General features: G+C 51.6%; 2 protein-coding genes across 2 annotated transcripts; both read left to right on the top strand.

Moving 5' to 3' along the window:
• The first annotated feature begins 1,164 nt into the window (after positions 1-1,164).
• LOC142016143 (perilipin-3-like) lies at positions 1,165-4,013 on the top strand. The gene is made up of 6 exons (XM_075000417.1): positions 1,165-1,227; positions 1,505-1,611; positions 1,743-2,023; positions 2,466-2,662; positions 2,915-3,037; positions 3,615-4,013. Exons 1-6 carry the CDS (start codon positions 1,165-1,167, stop codon positions 4,011-4,013), a joined length of 1,170 nt encoding a protein of 389 aa, XP_074856518.1.
• Positions 4,014-13,830: 9,817 nt separating this feature from the next.
• On the top strand, positions 13,831-18,065 carry LOC142007193 (perilipin-3-like). The gene is made up of 8 exons (XM_074983753.1): positions 13,831-13,893; positions 14,171-14,366; positions 14,490-14,501; positions 15,358-15,428; positions 15,820-16,072; positions 16,517-16,713; positions 16,966-17,088; positions 17,667-18,065. The coding sequence occupies exons 1-8, from the start codon at positions 13,831-13,833 to the stop codon at positions 18,063-18,065; spliced, it is 1,314 nt and encodes a 437-aa protein (XP_074839854.1).
• Positions 18,066-18,312: the final 247 nt, after the last annotated feature.

Here is an 18,312-nt window from a genome sequence, read left to right as displayed (position 1 = left end):
TGGTCAAGGTCACACAGAAGCTCTGTGAAAGAGGATGGAATTGACAGCAGCTCAAATCCTAGGCTAGTGTCCTAACCCTTTGGAAAAAAATACGTGTCTGTAGAATGCCACTCTTTGCTACAGTGGGCCAGTGTTTACTTTGAAGCTATGAGCAACGTGTAGAGGAGGCAGGTATCTGGATCTCTGCAACCTTACCACCACAGAAGGTTTATATATTTTTTTCTTTTTTCAAGATTTTTCAAAACAAAGCCAGAAGTTCAGTTTCAATATTTTCCCTTGTCTCTCTCTTTTCCCATGGTCAATTGCAATGAAGGTCAATAGCTTTTTGTCACAGAAGTTCTTTAGAACATTTTACCTATACTAACTAGCAACGGTTTCAAGACAGCAGTGGTATCAGTGAATTCAGCTGGACGACAGCAGAAGACCCGGGGGAATAATTGGAATCACATATGGTGAAGAACTCAGGCCCAAACTTTGCAGTCCCCAAGGGATTTGCATTCTCTTATTGGTCAAGGAAGTGGAAGCTTTCTTTCACTGGCTCCCTACACTGTCAGTCCTCATTATTTCACCACTCCCTCATTATGACATCACCAGGAGTGTATAAAATCTTGCCAGAGGGGAAGAAAAGTAAGGCAGTGTTTGGAGTCTTGGGTAGGTTGGGGGTTGTGCTTGGGAATAAGGTTTTGAAGGGGGTTTTCTGTCTTTCTTTTTTGTTTTTACTCTTCCTTTGTCATGTCTTTTTGGTTATGCTCCTAAGAAATGTTTGGCTGTGCCTGTGTGCTGTGCTTATATTGTGAAGGAGTTGGTCTTAAGCCCTTTCTCTCCTGTGACAGACTGATGTGCTTTTCATGCACTTAAAAGCAACTTAGAACCAATAGAATCTACAGCCTTCGAAGGGCTTATAAAATTGAGACTTTTTTTCTGGTGACTCTTATGTGACAGAAAGGAGGAGCATTTTCTTATCTATATAGTAAAATTTTGGGCTCCACTGCTTTTTACAGAGTAAGTTCTAGATACCAGCCACTTGTTAAGCTGCTGGAGCTACTAATTGGCCGTTCTCTGGAGTAGAACCATCTTCTTCCCTTTGAAGGGCTGTAGCTCCCTTAGGAAGGGTTACAACTTGCAAAGTAAGCTTCTCTCTCTTCAGGCATATCTAATTCCACTATGGATTCCAATGGCAAGGATACAAAGATGGCATCCCTGGAGCATGGGGAGGAGGAACAGCAGGTAGGTATTGCCTCTTAGGCATCACTGGTTCAGTTGACAAAGACAAAAGATGTCTGGCTTACCCTATTTAAAACCACTTCTCCCCTCCCTGTCCAGTGACCTTTCTCATCAGGCTCATCTCTCTCAAGTGAGACCTAGCTGTTAGGTGTGCTAGCTCTGTAGCCTCTTGCACCATTACAGAATCCTTTTGACTCGGGGATAACAGTTGAAAAGTCATGAGTGGCTCCAAGCTACAGTCTTGCTTCTGACTTGCTCATTTTCCTCCTTGCCTCCCTAGACTGTCTTGAAGAGGGTGACCAGTCTACTACTAGTGAATGCTGCCTGTGACTCACATTCAGACTCCAATAGGGCATCTTGTAAAATGGCCATGTTCCATAAGGCTGGGTGTGGGGGAGGAATATGGTCACCCTAGCAAGGTAGGGAGTTCTTCTTGTCTAGATTGACAAGTGGTAAACATCCTCCAGTGACTCGACTCCCTGGGCCAATGTGGTTTATTGCCCTGAATGTCTGGTCAGTAATGCCTTGCTTGACCCTTCTCTCCAGGCTGTGCCTGACACACAGGAGTCGGTCTCCTCCAGACTGACAGATGTCAAGGAGACCATGAGCAGAGTGGTAGACATGACGAAGGAGGCTGTGCAGGATGGGATGAAGGCCACCAAGTCAGCAGTGACGGACAGCATGAGCACAGTAGCAGAATCCAGAATGGGCCAACTTGCCATGAGCGGAATGGAAGCAGTGCTGGGGAAGTCAGAAGAGCTCTTGGATCACTACCTTCCCATGACGGAGGAGGAACTGGGTCAGAACACAAAGGACAGGGCTATGGGTTCAAAGAGCCAAGTAACACTCCCTTTGGTCCAAACTTGTCTGGACAAGACTGAGAAGCCTCTCAGCCTGCACTGGCTGACAGAGGGGGCAGCATTTTCATGTGTAACGTTCTTGGCCAAGGGAGTTCCTGGCTACACGCCCATTCAAAATGATGTGAGCAAGTGGGGAAAGGGTGGTGCTCGAAGGTACTATGGGCATGAATTAGGACTACTTCTTGGAGTCCCTTTCAAGTGTGCAGAAACAGTCCTAGCCCTCTTGGTTTGGGGTCAGTTATTAGCCGCCTTAAAGGCAGAGGTTGATCTCGTGGCTTCTTGAAGGGCTATTCCGCCAAGAATTTGGGGTAGCATTGGGCAGTTGAGTATAGCTTGTCCTCCTTTCCCAAGCTCTTACCCTCAGATTCTTCTTCCCTTCAGCTGAACTTGCTGAATCCATGGAAGGGACTCCAGCGTCTTCAGCACAAGCGCCGGAGCATCGCAGCTACTTTGTGCGTTTGGGTTCCCTGTCGGCCAAACTCCGCCAGCGCGCCTACCGCTATTCCCTAGACAAGATGAGGCATACCAGCCAAAGCATCAATGAGGCTCTGTCCCAGCTTCGTCAGGTCATCGGACTGGTAAGGACTTGCTCCGCTTCAGGAGGCGGTCTACTAGTAAACTCTAGCCCAGTGCCTGGGCAAATAGAGTTGCTGGTGGCTTGGACTCCTTTGCCCTACTCCCCTGCCTTTCAGGCCAGGCAACTCTTCCGCTTCATCCTGTGTGGACCAGGGCGTGATAGGCTTATAGAACATAAAATGTCTGCAGGTTGAAATTGTGTCCTCAAGCAGTAGAGCTAGAGGAACTGAGAGATTTATTCAATCCCTTTCTAGATTGAATACATCAAAGAAGGTGTGAGGCTCCAAGATGCCCGGGAGAAGTTCCAGGAGATGTGGCTGAACTGGAGTCAAAAGCAGCCAAAAGGCAGTGAGATCACAGACTTGGAAGAGACAGGGGTATGTCCATCGCTTTGCCCTTCCGCTCGGAGGCTGAAAAGTGTTTTGGGCCTTTGAAGGTAGCTGCTGAGCTCCTCAACCAAACAGATACCTGGTGACCTGCTACCTTGAGGGAAAAGAGGGTTGCACACTAGTGTTCCTCGAATATATCTCAAATTGGTCACTCGTGAATGCTGTGTCCAAGGGGCTTCCCTTCCCTTCTTGGTAGGGTAGCTGTAAGTGTTGCCCTCCCTTAACCTCAGCATAGCCTTCAAACCTTGAGTCATGTAACTGATTAGGAGATCCCTAGGCTCTCCCCTCATCGAGCTCTGTTCCATGCAGCTTATGTCTCTCATTGTCACAGGCTGCAAACAATGGTAATACAGGCTTCCTGAGTCCTAAAAGCCAAATAGCTTCCCTTTCTATGGAAAGAATGGCTAAAGCCAATGCTCTTTCCATGAAAGAGCTCCTGGTTTCTGTCCCTGCTATCCTTTTCAGCACAGCTTCCAGCACGAGGAAATCTCCAGAAGAGGTAGCAGCAAGGCCCATCTTTGTGTGTCTGTGGTGAACGTAAACCTTGGGTTTGTTTCTCCACCAGATGGAGTCTGAGACTCTGGCCATGTCCCGCAGCATTCTCCAGCAGCTGCAGGATGCCTGCCAGGTGCTAGTATCCAGCATTCAAGGCCTCCCCACCAGCCTTCAGGATAAGGTGCAGCAGGTGTATCGCAACATGGAAGAGCTCCGTGCCTCCTTCTCAAGTGTGGGTTCCTTCCAGGATCTCTCCAGCAGCCTCCTGACCCAGAGCCGGGAGATGGTGAGCAGGGCCCAGGAATATGTGGATGAGCTGATGGCTTACATGATGCAGAACGCACCTCTGTCCTGGATTGTGGGTCCCTTCATCCCCTCAGGTAAGGGGTCTGCAGGTTCCATGGAACCACCAAGCCAAGAAAATGAGGATAAAGAAGCAGAAGTCACAACAGCATCTAAGGCTGACTGAGGACCTAAAGCTGGGAAGACTGAATTTCAAAGAAGGAAGGCAGAATTCTTTTTGTCCCCCAGCTGTCCACCCACCTTTGACTTCACAGGCACGAGAGACTTCTTCTTCTCCAGGAGGCTCTGTTTAGATGGAACTTGAGGGAGGTACAGAATGGGAGCATTTACAAGTGCTAGCGGTATTAATGTACTCCAGCTGCTGACCTGCCCCTCCGCTTGTTTCTTGGTTGACCTGTTTAAATCTGAGGGAAAGAATGTGACTAACTGAGGCTTCAGATGGCTTTGCCTGAGCAGGGCCCAGGTGTTGTGACTGCTCCTTTGCTCAGATAATACTACAGTGTCCACAATAAAATGTCATTGTATTTGAACTTGGTGTTTGTGTCCTGTTGAGTCGTCGAGCACAGGGTCTGCAGTAGAGAGCAGGATGAGGTACAAGCGCTGCTATAATCCTTGTTTCTGAGTGGTAACCATCAGCCAGAAGCATGACAGACATGGAGGCAAGCTTCTGCATACATATCGTAAACAAGTCTTAGCATCTGGCTAGTTGGAGAAGGATTCTTCAGCTGCAACCACTAGCTCCTTAGGACAAACCATTCCTGAGCTTTGGAGATCAGGCCGTAGGAGATCTGCCTTCAGATCTTCTTCTCAGTGAGCAAGGGCTGGAGGCAACCAGTGCAGCTCTGCTAGAACCTACCTTTGTGCCTTCCACTCTGGGGCAGGGGGGGGAGTCACTCACTATTTTCTGAAGAGCTTTTTTTTAAAAAACAAGTTGGGGGCAGGGGAGAGAGGAGAGGGAGAGTAGTGCCAGCATATGCAAGACAAGCAGCTCGAGCATGGCATGGGCTTTTTGGAATCCCAAGGACCTAAAAGTCATCCACATCCAAGCTGCATGGGTAGCCCCACCCCAGCTGTATGTGCAAACAGTAAAGATGACAGGCACTGTTAACAGTGTGGTGCAGTTTCTTGGATCATAGTACTCAATAGTCCACTAGTATTGCAAGGTGTGGGAAACATTATGCTCCGGTATGTGGGTTAGTTTATTTCTAACTGCATGTAATAGCACAGATGCCATAAGAGCTTTAGTTATTGATGATAGAGCAGTGACTACAGAGGAGACAGGCTGGGCAGGGGTAGTGCATGTGCTGAAGGTAGCATGAGGATACAATCTCCACATTTGAATGAGGGCACCATTTAGAGTGGTCCCATTTGCAAGTGTCTGCATGTGGGTAAAGTGATGCTTTGCTGGAGAGTTCTTGGGAAGAAATGACTGATCTACTTGCTGGTAGTAGTAGTAGTGACTTCTCTGTGACTTAGTGCCTGAACCCTGTTCGTGCAGGGGGGGCTGGTTTTTTCTTCATAGTTTTCTTTTAAAAAAAACCAAAAACAAAAAAAACCACACACATGCCAATGTTGATCATTCTAAATTGAACCTTGGCAATCTCCTGAACAGTGCCTGCTACAGATGGATAAATGAACTGGTATGTGCAAAACCCTAAGGGCCAAGGCCAGTGTGAATGTCTAGTGAAAGCAATGAGGAGAAATGCAAGTGCTTCTGGTGAAATACACTACTGTGGGTTCCCCACCCCCCCCCCCGAAACAAGCTGTGGGGGGAAAGGCTGCTTCTACTGCTAGATGTGCATGTGCTGTAGTTGTAGGGGGGCTGCAGTGCTCACAGAAAAAGGGTGCTGGAGGTATACCGAACTCATTGCTTGGCTGCTTCTTCATCAAAAAGGGACCCTTACACTTGTGGTCAGCTATTGAGATAGAGAGCGGGGTCTCCCAGCTGCAACAGGCTCTACCTCGCTCTGGAAGGCAGCAGCAGGCCTGTGGCCCTAGGCACAGGGGTCTCTGTACACTTGCCCATTCCCCAAAACCCCCATGGGCCAGGAAGAGCAAGCAAGGGGAGCTCCAGGGCCAGTGCTTCTGGGTGGAGAGGCAGGCAGCGTACAACCTACTCAGGCTTACAGGCCACAGGATCCTTGCAGCAGCATCTTGGAATTGTAGTTAGTGGGGCTGGGAGTTTGCTACCTGAGCCCCCACCTCTATTCCTCCCTATACCACACCCCCCTGCCTCAGCCCAGAGCCCTTTTCCACTCCCTTAACCCCTCATTTCTGGCCCTAGTGGGAGCGCTTTCCTGCAGCTCATGTCCTACTGCTCCAGTATCCAGCCTGGTAAAGGTGAGCAAAGTATGGGAGAGGGAGAGCTAGGGGGGCGTGAGACTCCAGGGACAGGGAAGGAAGCAGAGCAGGGGCATTAGGTTTTGTGCAGTAAGAAAGAGAGCAGCTTTCCTCCCTGCTTCAGCTCAGTGTTCAGTGGCCTGCAGGGAGTGGGAGGAACAAGACTGGAGTGTACTCAGGGGAGGGAGTGAAATGGGGCTGGGTAACAAAGCAGCAGGGCTCAAGCACCCCTACCGCTGATGCTTTTAGGAGCATGGCGTCCCGAAATGACAGCTGTGCCAGCCAAAGGAGGCTAGCCCAGAGATTGATGAACCTTGCAAAATTTCTGGTGCATGTGTAACCTGCCCTTAATAGCACCTCTACTATTAACCTGATCCCCCCGCCCTCCCCCCATCCTTAATTAAAAATAAGCACCAAGTGGTGGGAGCACCTGGTTATGGGGGAACGGAATGGTGAGCAGTGTCTGCGGAACTTCCGCATGAGCCGGCAGACCTTCCTGGAGCTCTGCCAGTGGCCCACCCCCGCACTCAGGCACCACGCCACCCGGATGCGGCGCACCCTCCCCGTCGAGAAGAGGGTCACAATAGCTGACTGGAAGCTGGCCACTCCAGACAGCTACCGCTCCATGGGACAGCTGTTTGGAGTGGGAAAAGCCACTGTCGGGGCTGTCCTCATGGAGGAAAGGATGCCTGGGGCTGAACTCCCTGCTGCGGAGGGGGGCCTGGGTTAGGGGGGCTGAGGAGAGGGGCCTGGGTGAAGGCGGTCACACTCTGCAAACCCTCACAGGCACTCATGTTCCCTCCCCACAGGTGGTGCGTGCACTCAACGCCCTGCTGCTGAAGAGGGTAACCCGAGTTGGGGACCTGGACGCGGCCGTCAAGGGATTTGCCGCCATGGGATTCCCCAACTCTTTGGAGCCCTTGATGGGACCCGCTTCCCCATCTGCGCCCCAGGCCACAGTGGTGGCTGCTACGTCAACAGGAAGGGCGACCACTCTGTGGTCCTTCAGGCCATGGTCGACAGCCGTCGCCGCTTCCAGGACATCTACGTGGGCTGGCCTGGCTCTACCCACAACGCTCGCGTTTTCTGGAATTTGGGACTATGCCACCGACTGCAGGCGGGGACCTACAGCCCCCAGAGGGATCTCTCTCTGGGGGATACTACCACCGTACCCCTCTGCCTTATGGAGGATGCGGCATACCCCCTCCAGCCCTGGCTTATGCGGCCCCATACAGGCCATCTCTCTGATAGCCAGGACCGCTACAACGCCCGACTCAACCACGCCCGACAAGTGGTCGAGCGAGCGTTCGGGCGCCTGAAAAGCCGCTGGCGTTGCCTCCTGGCACACCCAGACCTGGGCCTCCCAAACATCCCCCAGGTTGTGGGGGCCTGCTGCACACTCCACAAGCTGGTGGAAAGCAAGAGGGAGGCCTTCGTGCAGGGCTGGGCACAGGAGGCTGCAACAGCCTACCCCCAGCCAGCCAGCCGCCGCCCCGAGCCGCCAGGCCCACCAGGACAGGGTCCGGGTCCGGGAGGCCCTAAGGGAGTACTTTGACCAGGGGGCCCAGTGAGTGACCCCCCCAGCCGTCCCTGCAGCCCGCCCCAGCACCCACACCTCAACTTCACCAAAAGCACGTGGGACACAGGTGTTTGGAAAAATAAAACTATCATTATTTTTACAAGAACAAAAATGTCGCCTCTTTTTGGCATATAAATAATATTAGCAAAAATAAAACAGATTCAATGAAAATAATAACTATATACAATTGGGACATCTCTACAAACTATTACGGGGGGGGTCAACTATAAATAACTATATACAGGGGTGGGGACAACTCTGTACAAGGGGGAGATGTGGGCACGCCACATCCGCCCATCATTCTGGGGCGGGAGTGGACGGGCGCGAGCCCCGCTGCATTCGGCTGGCCAGTCCCCCTGTCAGCCGGGGTCCCAGGCGAGGCCGGCTGTGGGCCGGGAGCACGGGGAGGTATGGCCGAGGCGGGTCCTCAGTCCCGGGTGGCTCTTGCTCTGAGGAGCTGGTGGGTGGGGCAGCAGGCGGGACATCGCGCGGGACAGCAGGTGGCACAGCAGGCAGGAAGCAGCAGGCAGGGTGGCGGGGAGGGCAGCACGGATGACATCAGGGGGAGGAAGACTGGCCACCAGCTCCTCAAACGCATTGGCCACCCGGTTGAATGTGGCCATAAATTCCCGCCAGCCCTCCCGGCGCCAGGCAGCCTGCCGCTCCTCGAATTGGAGCCTCTGCTCCATGAGGTCCGCCTGGCGCTGTAGGGCTGCAGCCACCTCCGGGACATAGGTGGTGGTGGTGCGGCGGTGTCCTCGGCGGCGGTGGGCCCGTACTGGGGCAGGTGGTGACCCCGGGAGGTGGTGCTCCGGTGGTCTGGGAGGGCCGTTGGGGACCACGGATGGTGCGGCTGCAGAAATAGGGGGGATGGGAGGCCGTGAGTACCCAGCCTTGACCCATGGCCCACACCCCATCCCCCCAAGGGCCTGTGTCCCCCCGCATCCATCCCCCATTGGTGCGTGCAGTGATCCTGTGGGCGGTCCCCTCCAGTGGTCCGCCCCTCTCTCCTCCCACTGGGGGGTAGGGCACGGCGCTGTCCATGGGTGGAGGTGCTGCTTTGCACTGGTGGCTGTGGCACCATCCCTGTGCTGTGGATTGCCTGGGCCATGTCAGACTGCGGTGTTGTGGGGATGTGTGGGACCCCCAGTCAAGTGGTGCCCCTGCCCCATGCTCAGGGGGTCTGCGCCCTGTGGGGTACGTACCTGACAGTGCACTGCCAGACTTCAGAGATCCCCATGCAGCAGACACGCGGCTGGAGCTGCGGGACGGGACGTCCAGCACCAGCTCCTGCTCCTCGCTGGACCACTCGGTGGCTGGGGCGGAGGGTCCCGGCTCTAGGCGTGGGGGGGGCAGGGCTGGCCTCTGGACCCGACCCTGTCTCCGAGGGTAGCTGGGGCTCGTCGGCCATGGTGTCAAGGGTGGCTGGGGGGGAGGAGGTGCACCGGGGGCCCAGGATAGCCCTGAGCTCCCAGTAATAGGGGCAAGCAGCGGGGGCAGCCCCAGACCAGCTGGCTGAATCCTGGGCCTTGGCGTAACCCTGCCGCAACTCCTTGACTTTACTCCTGACATGGTCAGGAGTGCGGGCAGGGTGAGCCCGGGCAGCCAGGCCCTCAGCCAGCCGGGCGAACGCCTCCGCATTCCGCCGCTTGCTCCCCATGACGTGAAGCACCTCCTCCTCACCCCAGAGCCCCAGCAGGTCTCGGAGTTCAGGGTCAGTTCAGGAGGGGGGGCCCCGCTTCCTACCCGGCCGCCTGGAGGCCTGGGAGCCCTGGGATGGCCCGGAAGGGGAGCTCTGGGTGTGCTCGGGTGGCTGGCTGGCCGCCATGATGGTGTCCCTCTGGCTGTGCAGGGACCTCGTGGCAGGGCTGCTGCACGCACGCTTGCCGCCAGCTTCCTGCTACGGGCTTTCCAGGTCCCTGCGGCTTTAAGAACCGCTGAGTGCAGAGATCATAGAGCCCTGCAGGGGCTGGCCAGCACGTCTCAACCCCTCAGCTGATTGCTGCCATGGAGGACACCGCTATTTCGAAGTAAGGGGACGCGGATCGTCTACCCACACCCTACTTTGACGTTGAACGTCGAAGGAGGACGCTGTTCCCGTCTTCTGATGGGAACAGCGATTTCGACGTCTCGCCGCTTAACTTCGATTTGAACATTGAAATAGCGCACGGCGCGTGTAGAAGGTGTCAGCAGACGGATGTAAAATGATCTCCAGATTAACCTACATTGCAAAGTGATTATGTTGCAAAGTGACTAGTTAAAACATGATGCAGCAAAATCCAAACTCCTGCCAAAAGCAAGTCTTATAAAAGGTGAGCTCTTGTCAAAGCTTTGGATTCATCCTGCCAAGCAAAAGCCTCATAGCATTGGAGTCAGGAGTGACAGATTCTAGCTTCCCCACTCAGACCAAATCTAACTGGCTTGAGCCTTCGTCTGGTAGCGAGACCCATGTTCGCAGGATTGGGGTCAGTGTGTGGGAACGCGTATGCGTCTTACTTTGTAGTCTCCAAAATTTGGCATATTGCCTTTTCCCCTAAAACGATAACATGGGAGCTGTAGTCCGTACTGTCAGGACTCTGAATCTTCTACCCCAGCCTAGAATCCTCTCTGCGCCCAACCTCCTTCACAGAGCCTGCACCTCCCATCCTCTGCCTCATAATTCTCTGCCCTGGCCCCCAGTCCTCTCCTGCACCCAAACCCTTATCCCTGGCCAGAGCCAGGAGGAGCCTTCCTGCCCCTCCCAGACCAACTCCCTGTCCCAGGAGCCTTCTCCTGCACACGGAACCGCTCATTTCTGGCTCCTTCTGTAGCCTGCATCCCTGGGCAGAGCTCCCCTTACACACCTGAGTCCCCCACCCCAGCGCAGTGAATGTGAGTGAGGTTGAGGGAGAGTGAAGAGTGGAGGGAAATGCAATGGAGTTACCCAGACGCAAGGCCTTGGGGAAGGGGCGGGGCACGCACAGCGCCCGTGGGAAGGAGAGGGGCAGGGAGTGCAGCAGAGGTATTCGGCTTAGTGCATTAGAAAGTTAGCAGTGGGACCTTCCCCTGATGTAGGACAGCCGTGGGGGAGGGGAGATGTCCAGCTGGTGAGTGTTCAGCGGAGGGGTGGCATGGGGCACGGGCAGGTGGAGGCAAGGTGGGGGCAGGGCTTGGGGCAGAGCAGAGGTCAAGCACCTTACACTGCCAGCCACTTGGAAACACAGCAGCCCTGGCACCGGGGCTGACAGTGATGCCAGCCGAAGTAGACGAGGCCGGAGATTTATGAAGTTTGCAGATGGGCTCGTTGAGTGGGGACAAAGAAGACAGATGTCCTGGGGCCTGGCAATTTAAAAGGCCCCATGGTGCTTGGCCACTATAGAGGCTACAGCTGCAAAGGTAGCACCCAGAGCCCTGGGTGGCACACACTGCTGAAGGGCTGGCTTGGGTAGGCTAGTCCTCAGCCCTGTTGCTTTGTGCAGGGTTCCACCTCTTGCAGATGCTCAGAGACGCCTCTCCCACCCGCCCAGGGCCCGCTGAAATCTGCTGGCTGCCCTGCTTACAGGATTCCTTAGGGGTGCATAAACTGCTATTAATAGCGGAAAGAGTCAAATTTTGAAGACTTCTTGTTTATTTTGGCCTCTTCGAGATAGTATATAGCTATGATACTCAGACAGACCCTCACAAGGTATAAGTGTCTATTGAATGCATCATATGTGACATGTCTCGAGAAGATGATAGGAAAATTCTGTGATTTAATCATTAATCCATCAGGATGTCTTTTATTGACCGCTTAAATGATCAATTTGCACTAAGCTATTAACTTTTTGATGAGGTGAATGACATAGATAGTATAAAACTCAATGTAGTACTATAATACATGCAATAATTAATTCAAATGATGGTGGCTCCTTTGCATAACACTGGTTGCTTGTTTGGCTCCTGGACCAGTGAGTATCACTGGAATACAATTTCAACAGATGCTCCTCAATGATCAGGGGGAACAAAACCCAGCAAGGCTGGATTGGCACTGGAAACATCAAAGAGAGTGGCAGCGATGGTTCTGCATGGGGGAGCAGTTTTTGGATGAAACAATAGCGGTTGTGGCTGTCTACCCCCTCAAGAGATGTTTTAAAAATTGCACCTTCACAATATTAATTTCCTTCTTGAAGTTCCAAAGCATTGCATTATTGCCCTGATTCACGTTTCCCCTGCCCCCGATGACCATCCACCTCATCCTACTGATTAGTAAAGAACAAATTTCAGGACAACATGCAAGACGTTTACTGTACCATAGAAATGCTCCATGCTTCATTTGCCACATTTAGATTCCTTCCAAAACCTGTCTAGACTAAGCCTCGCCAAAATGGGACAGCAGACAGGTCATGAAGGGCAACTTTGGGATCAGCAGAATGGCTGAGCAGGGAGACGTGTTCTGTAGCTGATGGGATAGTAGGCAGTGGAAGGGCTGCTACTGCCTTCCCCACTCGAGATGGGCAGAGAATGGGCAGTCATGAGGGAAGAAGACGTAGATCTTCAGAGTATGTCCTAGGGCACGTGCATAATACAGGCTGGCTTCTCAATTGCCTTGTATCTTGTTTAGTCATTTACTTCAACACACAGTGGGTGATGTTACAAAGGGATTAATTAAAACTCTTGTCTCTCGCCCATCACAGAAAGGGAACTTGTTCCGCTTCTTTTTTCTGAATTGGGGCTGAAAGAGGAGTGAGGAAGGGCTATGCCAGTTACCCGACCCAACTTTTGTTCCCTAACAAAATGTATCCTTCTCTAAGGTGCTTATATGGTCCTGATTGCCAGAGTATCTGAGCACCTCACTACACTTCTATGAGATACAGTAGCTCTATCATCCCCACTGGTCAGAGGGGAAACTGAGGCACTGAGAAGCTAAGCAACTTGGTCAAGGTCACACAGAAGCTCTGTGGGAGAGGATGGAATTGACAGCAGCAGCTCAAATCCGAGGCTAGTGTCCTAACCCTTTGGAAAAATACAAGTCTGTAGAATGCCACTCTTTGCTAGAGTGGGCCAGTTTTCACTTTCAAGCTATGAGCAACGTGCAGAGGAAGCAGGCATCTGGATCTCTGCAACCTTACCACCAGAGAAGGTTTATATATTTTTTTCTTTTTTCGAGATTTTTCAAAACAAAGCCAGAAGTTCAGTTTCAATATTTTCCCTTGTCTCTCTCTTTTCCCATGGTCAATTGCAATGAAGGTCAATAGCTTTTTGTCACAGAAGTTCTTTAGAACATTTGATCTATACTAACTAGCAACTGTTTCAAGACAGCAGTGGTATCAATGAATTCAGCTGGACGACAGCAGAAGACCCGGGGGAATAATTGGAATCACATATGGTGAAGAACTCAGGCCCAAACTTTGCAGTCCCCAAGGGATTTGCATTCTCTTATTGGTCAAGGAAGTGAAAGCTTTCTTTCACTGGCTCCCTAAACTGTCAGTCCTCATTATTTCACCACTCCCTCATAATGACATCACCAGGAGTGTATAAAATCTTGCCAGAGGGGAAGAAAAGTAAGGCAGTGTTTGGAGTCTTGGGTAGGTTGGGGGTTGTGCTTGGGAATAAGGTTTTGAAGGGGGTTTCCTGTCTTTCTTTTTTGTTTTTACCCTTCCTTGGTCATGTCTTTTTGTTTATGCTCCTAAGAAATGTTTGGCTTTGCCTGTGTGCTGTGCTTATATTGTGAAGGAGTTGGTCTTAAGCCCTTTCTCTCCTGTGACAGACTCATGTGCTTTTCATGCACTTAAAAGCAACTTAGAACCAATAGAATCTACAGCCTTCAAAGGGCTTATAAAAATGAGACCTTTTTTTTTTTTTTCTGGTGACTCTTATGTGACAGAAAGGAGGAGCGCTTTCTTATCTATATAGTAAAATTTTTGGCTCCACTGCTTTTTACAGAGTAAGTGCTAGATACCAGCCACTTGTTAAGCTGCTGGGGCTACCAATTGGCCATTCTCTGGAGTAGAACCATCTTCTTCCCTTTGAAGGGCTGTATTTCCCTTAGGAAGGGTTACAACTTGCAAAGTAAGCTTCTTTCTCTTCAGGCATATCTAATTCCACTATGGATTCCAATGGCAAGGATACAAAGATGGCATCCCTGGAGCATGGGGAGGAGGAACAGCAGGTAGGTATTGCCTCTTAGGCATCACTGGTTCAGTTGACAAAGACAAAAGATGTCTGGCTTACCCTATTTAAAACCACTTCTCCCCTCCCTGTCCAGTGACCTTTCTGATCGGGCTCATTTCTCTCAAGTGAGACGTAGCTGTTAGGTGTGCTAGCTCTGTAGCCTCTTGCACCATTAGAGAATCCTTTGGACTCGGGGATAACAGTTGAAAAGTAATGAGTGGCTCCAAGCTCCAGCCTTGCTTCTGACTTGCTCATTTTCCTCCTTGCCTCCCTAGACTGTCTTGAAGAGGGTGACCAGTCTACCGCTAGTGAATGCTGCCTGTGATTTGGCTGCAACTGCCTATGCCTCCACCAAGGAGAGCCATCCCTACGTCAAGTCTCTGTGTGACCTGGCAGAGAAGGGAGCGACATCCATAAGCAACGTTGCAGTCGGCAGCCCCGAGTCAGTTCCCCCTGTATTTGAACCTCAGGGTGAGTGAAGTCTCTGCAGAGCTGTGTGTGTGTGTGTGTGTGTGACAACTTGACCATAGGTGCTTAAGAAATGTAGGCCTGCAATATTAGAGGTGGGCATGATGGTAGTGTAGAAAGGTACAGAAGCCCAGGGATGTAAATATCCACCTAGAGGATAAGGAAGGGGTTTGTTGACACTGACTGTTGCTGAACCTGCAGTTGCCTTCATTGTGGCCAGGAAGTAAAGATTCGGGCTCAGCTAACTTTCTTTCAAGAGCAATAATCTTTGCAGGAGATCCAACTGAAAAATGAGCAGATCCCTGTACAACAAGGGATGCTCTAACCTCTTTCAGTCAGGCTGTTTCAGCCTCCTCTACTTAGTACCTGTGGGCCAACAAAACTGCCAACAGTTTAAAAATGGCTCTGAGCTGCTTGTTGAGCTATTGCCTGATGTGACCAGCTATGTCATACGCATGAAGGAAACAATTAACCGACTGTTGCAGTTGAGGCTTTGTGAATGCCCTTCAAAAGGTACTAGGCGGCTACTAAGATGAGGTCAAAATCCTACAAGCTGTAAGACTATATGGAGTGAAATCCTTCCATGTAGTCCAGCTCTACTGCATACAAACCCAAAAAAACCTCTTGCATGAAGAAGGAGCCTGGGAAGTAGAGGGTTAAGAATTGTGCAGTAAGCATGGGGGCGCAGGAACATTTTGCTGCTAGTGGTAACAATCTTGCCTGGGTAAGTGGAAGGAAACCCTAACCTGCAGGAGAGAGACCCTCTCCCACAAGGTGTTTGCATTAAGTAAATGAGGGGCTTGTCCCTTCCTTCCCCATGCCCAGTGAGGCTCTAGATGGTGTCATAGTTGCCGTACACCGACGCTTGCATTCACTCTATGGCAGCCTGAATGCTTGGAAGACCAAGGGGTGTCATTAGAGATGAGCCAGATGCTCTACCTCATGCAGTGGCAAAACCCAAAAAACCAGATGGAAATATGCTGTCTCTCAACAGGGACTAAGGCTGTTGCTGAAGTAGAGAAGGTGGAGGAGACTCTACCAACTCCTCAGCAGACTGCTGAGATGGTAAGTCTGTCCCCACAATGACATGTTGAGCAATATTTTACGAACGCCACTGAAGGTGGAGGCAGGTGTCTAAGGCCTGATAGCGAGCTGCAGATCTTCTACTGAAGAGTTGATGACCTCTTGGGCTGAACAAGGGACAATTCCTGACCTCGGGCCAGGACTCGAGGCAGTTCACTCACATTCAGACTCCAATTAGGGCATCTTGTAAAATGGCCGTGTTCCGTAAGGCTGGGTGTGGGGGAGGAATAAGGTCACCCTAGCAAGGTAGGGAGTTCTTAATGTCTAGATGGACAAGTGGTAAACATCCTCCAGTGACTCGACTCCCTGGGCCAATGTGGTTTATTGCCCTGAATGTCTGGTCAGTAATGTCTTGCTTCACCCTTCTCTCCAGGCTGTGCCTGACACACAGGAGTCGGTCTCCTCCAGACTGACAGATGTCAAGGAGGCCATGAGCAGAGTGGTAGACATGACGAAGGAGGCTGTGCAGGATGGGCTGAAGGCCACCAAGTCAGCAGTGACGGACAGCATGAGCACAGTAGCAGAATCCAGAATGGGCCAACTGGCCATGAGCGGAATGGAAGCAGTGCTGGGGAAGTCAGAAGAGCTCTTGGATCACTACCTTCCCATGACGGAGGAGGAACTGGGTGAGAACACAAAGGACAGGGCTATGGTTTCAAAGAGCAAAGTAACACTCCCTTTGGTCCCAACTTGTCTGGACAAGACTGAGAAGCCTCTCAGCCTGCACTGGCTGACAGATGGGCAGCATTTTCATGTGTAACGTTCTTGGCCAAGGGAGTTCCTGGCTACATGCCCATTGAAAATGATGTGAGCAAGTGGGGGGGAAAGGGTGGTGCTCGAAGGTACTATGGGCATGACTTAGGACTACTTCTTGGAGTCCATGTCAAGTGTGCAGAAACAGTCCTAGCCCTCTTTGTTTGGGGTCAGTTATTAGCTGCCTTAAAGGCAGAGGTTGGTCTCGTGGCTTTTTGAAGGGCTATTCCGCCAAGAATTTGGGGTAGCATTGGGCAGTTGAGTATAGCTTGTCGTCCTTTCCCAAGCTCTTACCCTCAGATTCTTCTTGCCTTCAGCTGAACTTGCTGAATCCATGGAAGGGACTCCAGCGTCTTCAGCACAAGCGCCAGAGCATCGCAGCTACTTTGTGCGTTTGGGTTCCCTGTCGGCCAAACTCCGCCAGCGCGCCTACCGCTATTCCCTAGACAAGATGAGGCATACCAGCCAAAGCATCAATGAGGCTCTGTCCCAGCTTCGTCAGGTCATCGGACTGGTAAGGACTCGCTCCGCTTCAGGAGGCGGTCTACTAGTAAACTCTAGCCCAGTGCCTGGGCAAATAGAGTTGCTGGGGGCTTGGACTCCTTTGCCCTACTCCCCTGCCTTTCAGGCCAGGGAACTCTTCCACTTCATCCTGTGCGGACCAGGGCGTGATAGACTTATAGAACATAAAATGTCTGCAGGTTGAAGTTGTGTCCTCAAGCAGTAGAGCTAGAGGAACTGAGAGATTTATTCAATCCCTTTCTAGATTGAATACATCAAAGAAGGTGTGAGGCTCCAAGATGCCCGGGAGAAGTTCCAGGAGATGTGGCTGAACTGGAGTCAAAAGCAGCCAAAAGGCAGTGAGATCACAGACTTGGAAGAGACAAGGGTATGTCCATAGCTCTACCCTTCTGCTCGGAGGCTGAAAAGTGTTTTGGGCCTTGCAAGGTAGCTGCTGAGCTCCTCAACCAGACGACAGATACCTGGTGACCACCTACCTTGAGGGGAAAACAGGGTTGCACATAAGTGTTCCTTGAATACATCTCATATTGGTCAGTCGTGAATGCTGTGTCCAAGGGGCTTCCCTTCCCTTCTTGGTAGGGTAGCTGTAAGTGTTGCCCTCCCTTAACCTCAGCATAGCCTTCCAACCTTTAGTCATGTAACTGATTAGGAGATCCCTAGGCGCTCTCTCATCGAACTCTGTTCCATGCAGCTTATGTCTTAGTGTCACAGGCTGCAAACAATGGTAATACAGGCTTCCTGAGTCCTAAAAGCCAAATAGCTTCCCTTTCTATGGAAAGAATGGCTAAAGCCAACGCTCTTTCCATGAAAGAGCTCCTGGTTTCTGTCCCTGCTATCCTTTTCAGCACAGCTTCCAGCATGAGGAAATCTCCAGAAGAGGTAGCAGCAAGTCCCATCTTTGTGTGTCTGTGGTGAACGTAAACCTTGGGTTTGTTTCTCCACCAGATGGAGTCTGAGACTCTGGCCATGTCCCGCAGCATTCTCCAGCAGCTGCAGGATGCCTGCCAGGTGCTAGTATCCAGCATTCAAGGCCTCCCCACCAGCCTTCAAGATAAGGTGCAGCAGGTGTATCGCAACATGGAAGAGCTCCGTGCCTCCTTCTCAAGCGTTGGTTCCTTCCAGGATCTCTCCAGCAGCCTCCTGACCCAGAGCCGGGAGATGGTGAGCAGGGCCCAGGAATATGTGGATGAGCTGATGGCTTACATGATGCAGAACGCACCTCTGTCCTGGATTGTGGGTCCCTTCATCCCCTCAGGTAAGGGGTCTGCAGGTTCCGTGGAACCACCAAGCCAAGAAAATGAGGATAAAGAAGCAGAAGTCGCAACAGCATCTAAGGCTGACTGATGACCTAAAACTGGGAACACTGAATTTCAAAGAAGGAAGGCAGAATTCTTTTTGTCCCCCAGCTGTCCACCCAACTCTGACTTCACATGCACGAGAGACTTCTTCTTCTTCTTCTCCAGGAGGCTCTGTTTAGATGGAACTTGAGGGAGGTACAGCATGGGAGCATTTAGAAGTGCTAGTGGTATTAATGTATGCCAGCTGTTGACCTGCCCCTCCGCTTGTTTCTCAGTTGACCTGTTTAAATCTG

The sequence above is a fragment of the Carettochelys insculpta genome, chromosome 1 (assembly GCF_033958435.1).
Source record: "Carettochelys insculpta isolate YL-2023 chromosome 1, ASM3395843v1, whole genome shotgun sequence".
NCBI lineage: Eukaryota > Metazoa > Chordata > Testudines > Carettochelyidae > Carettochelys > Carettochelys insculpta.
Note: the sequence above shows the minus strand (reverse complement) of the source record. Positions and strands in the feature narration are given on the sequence as shown.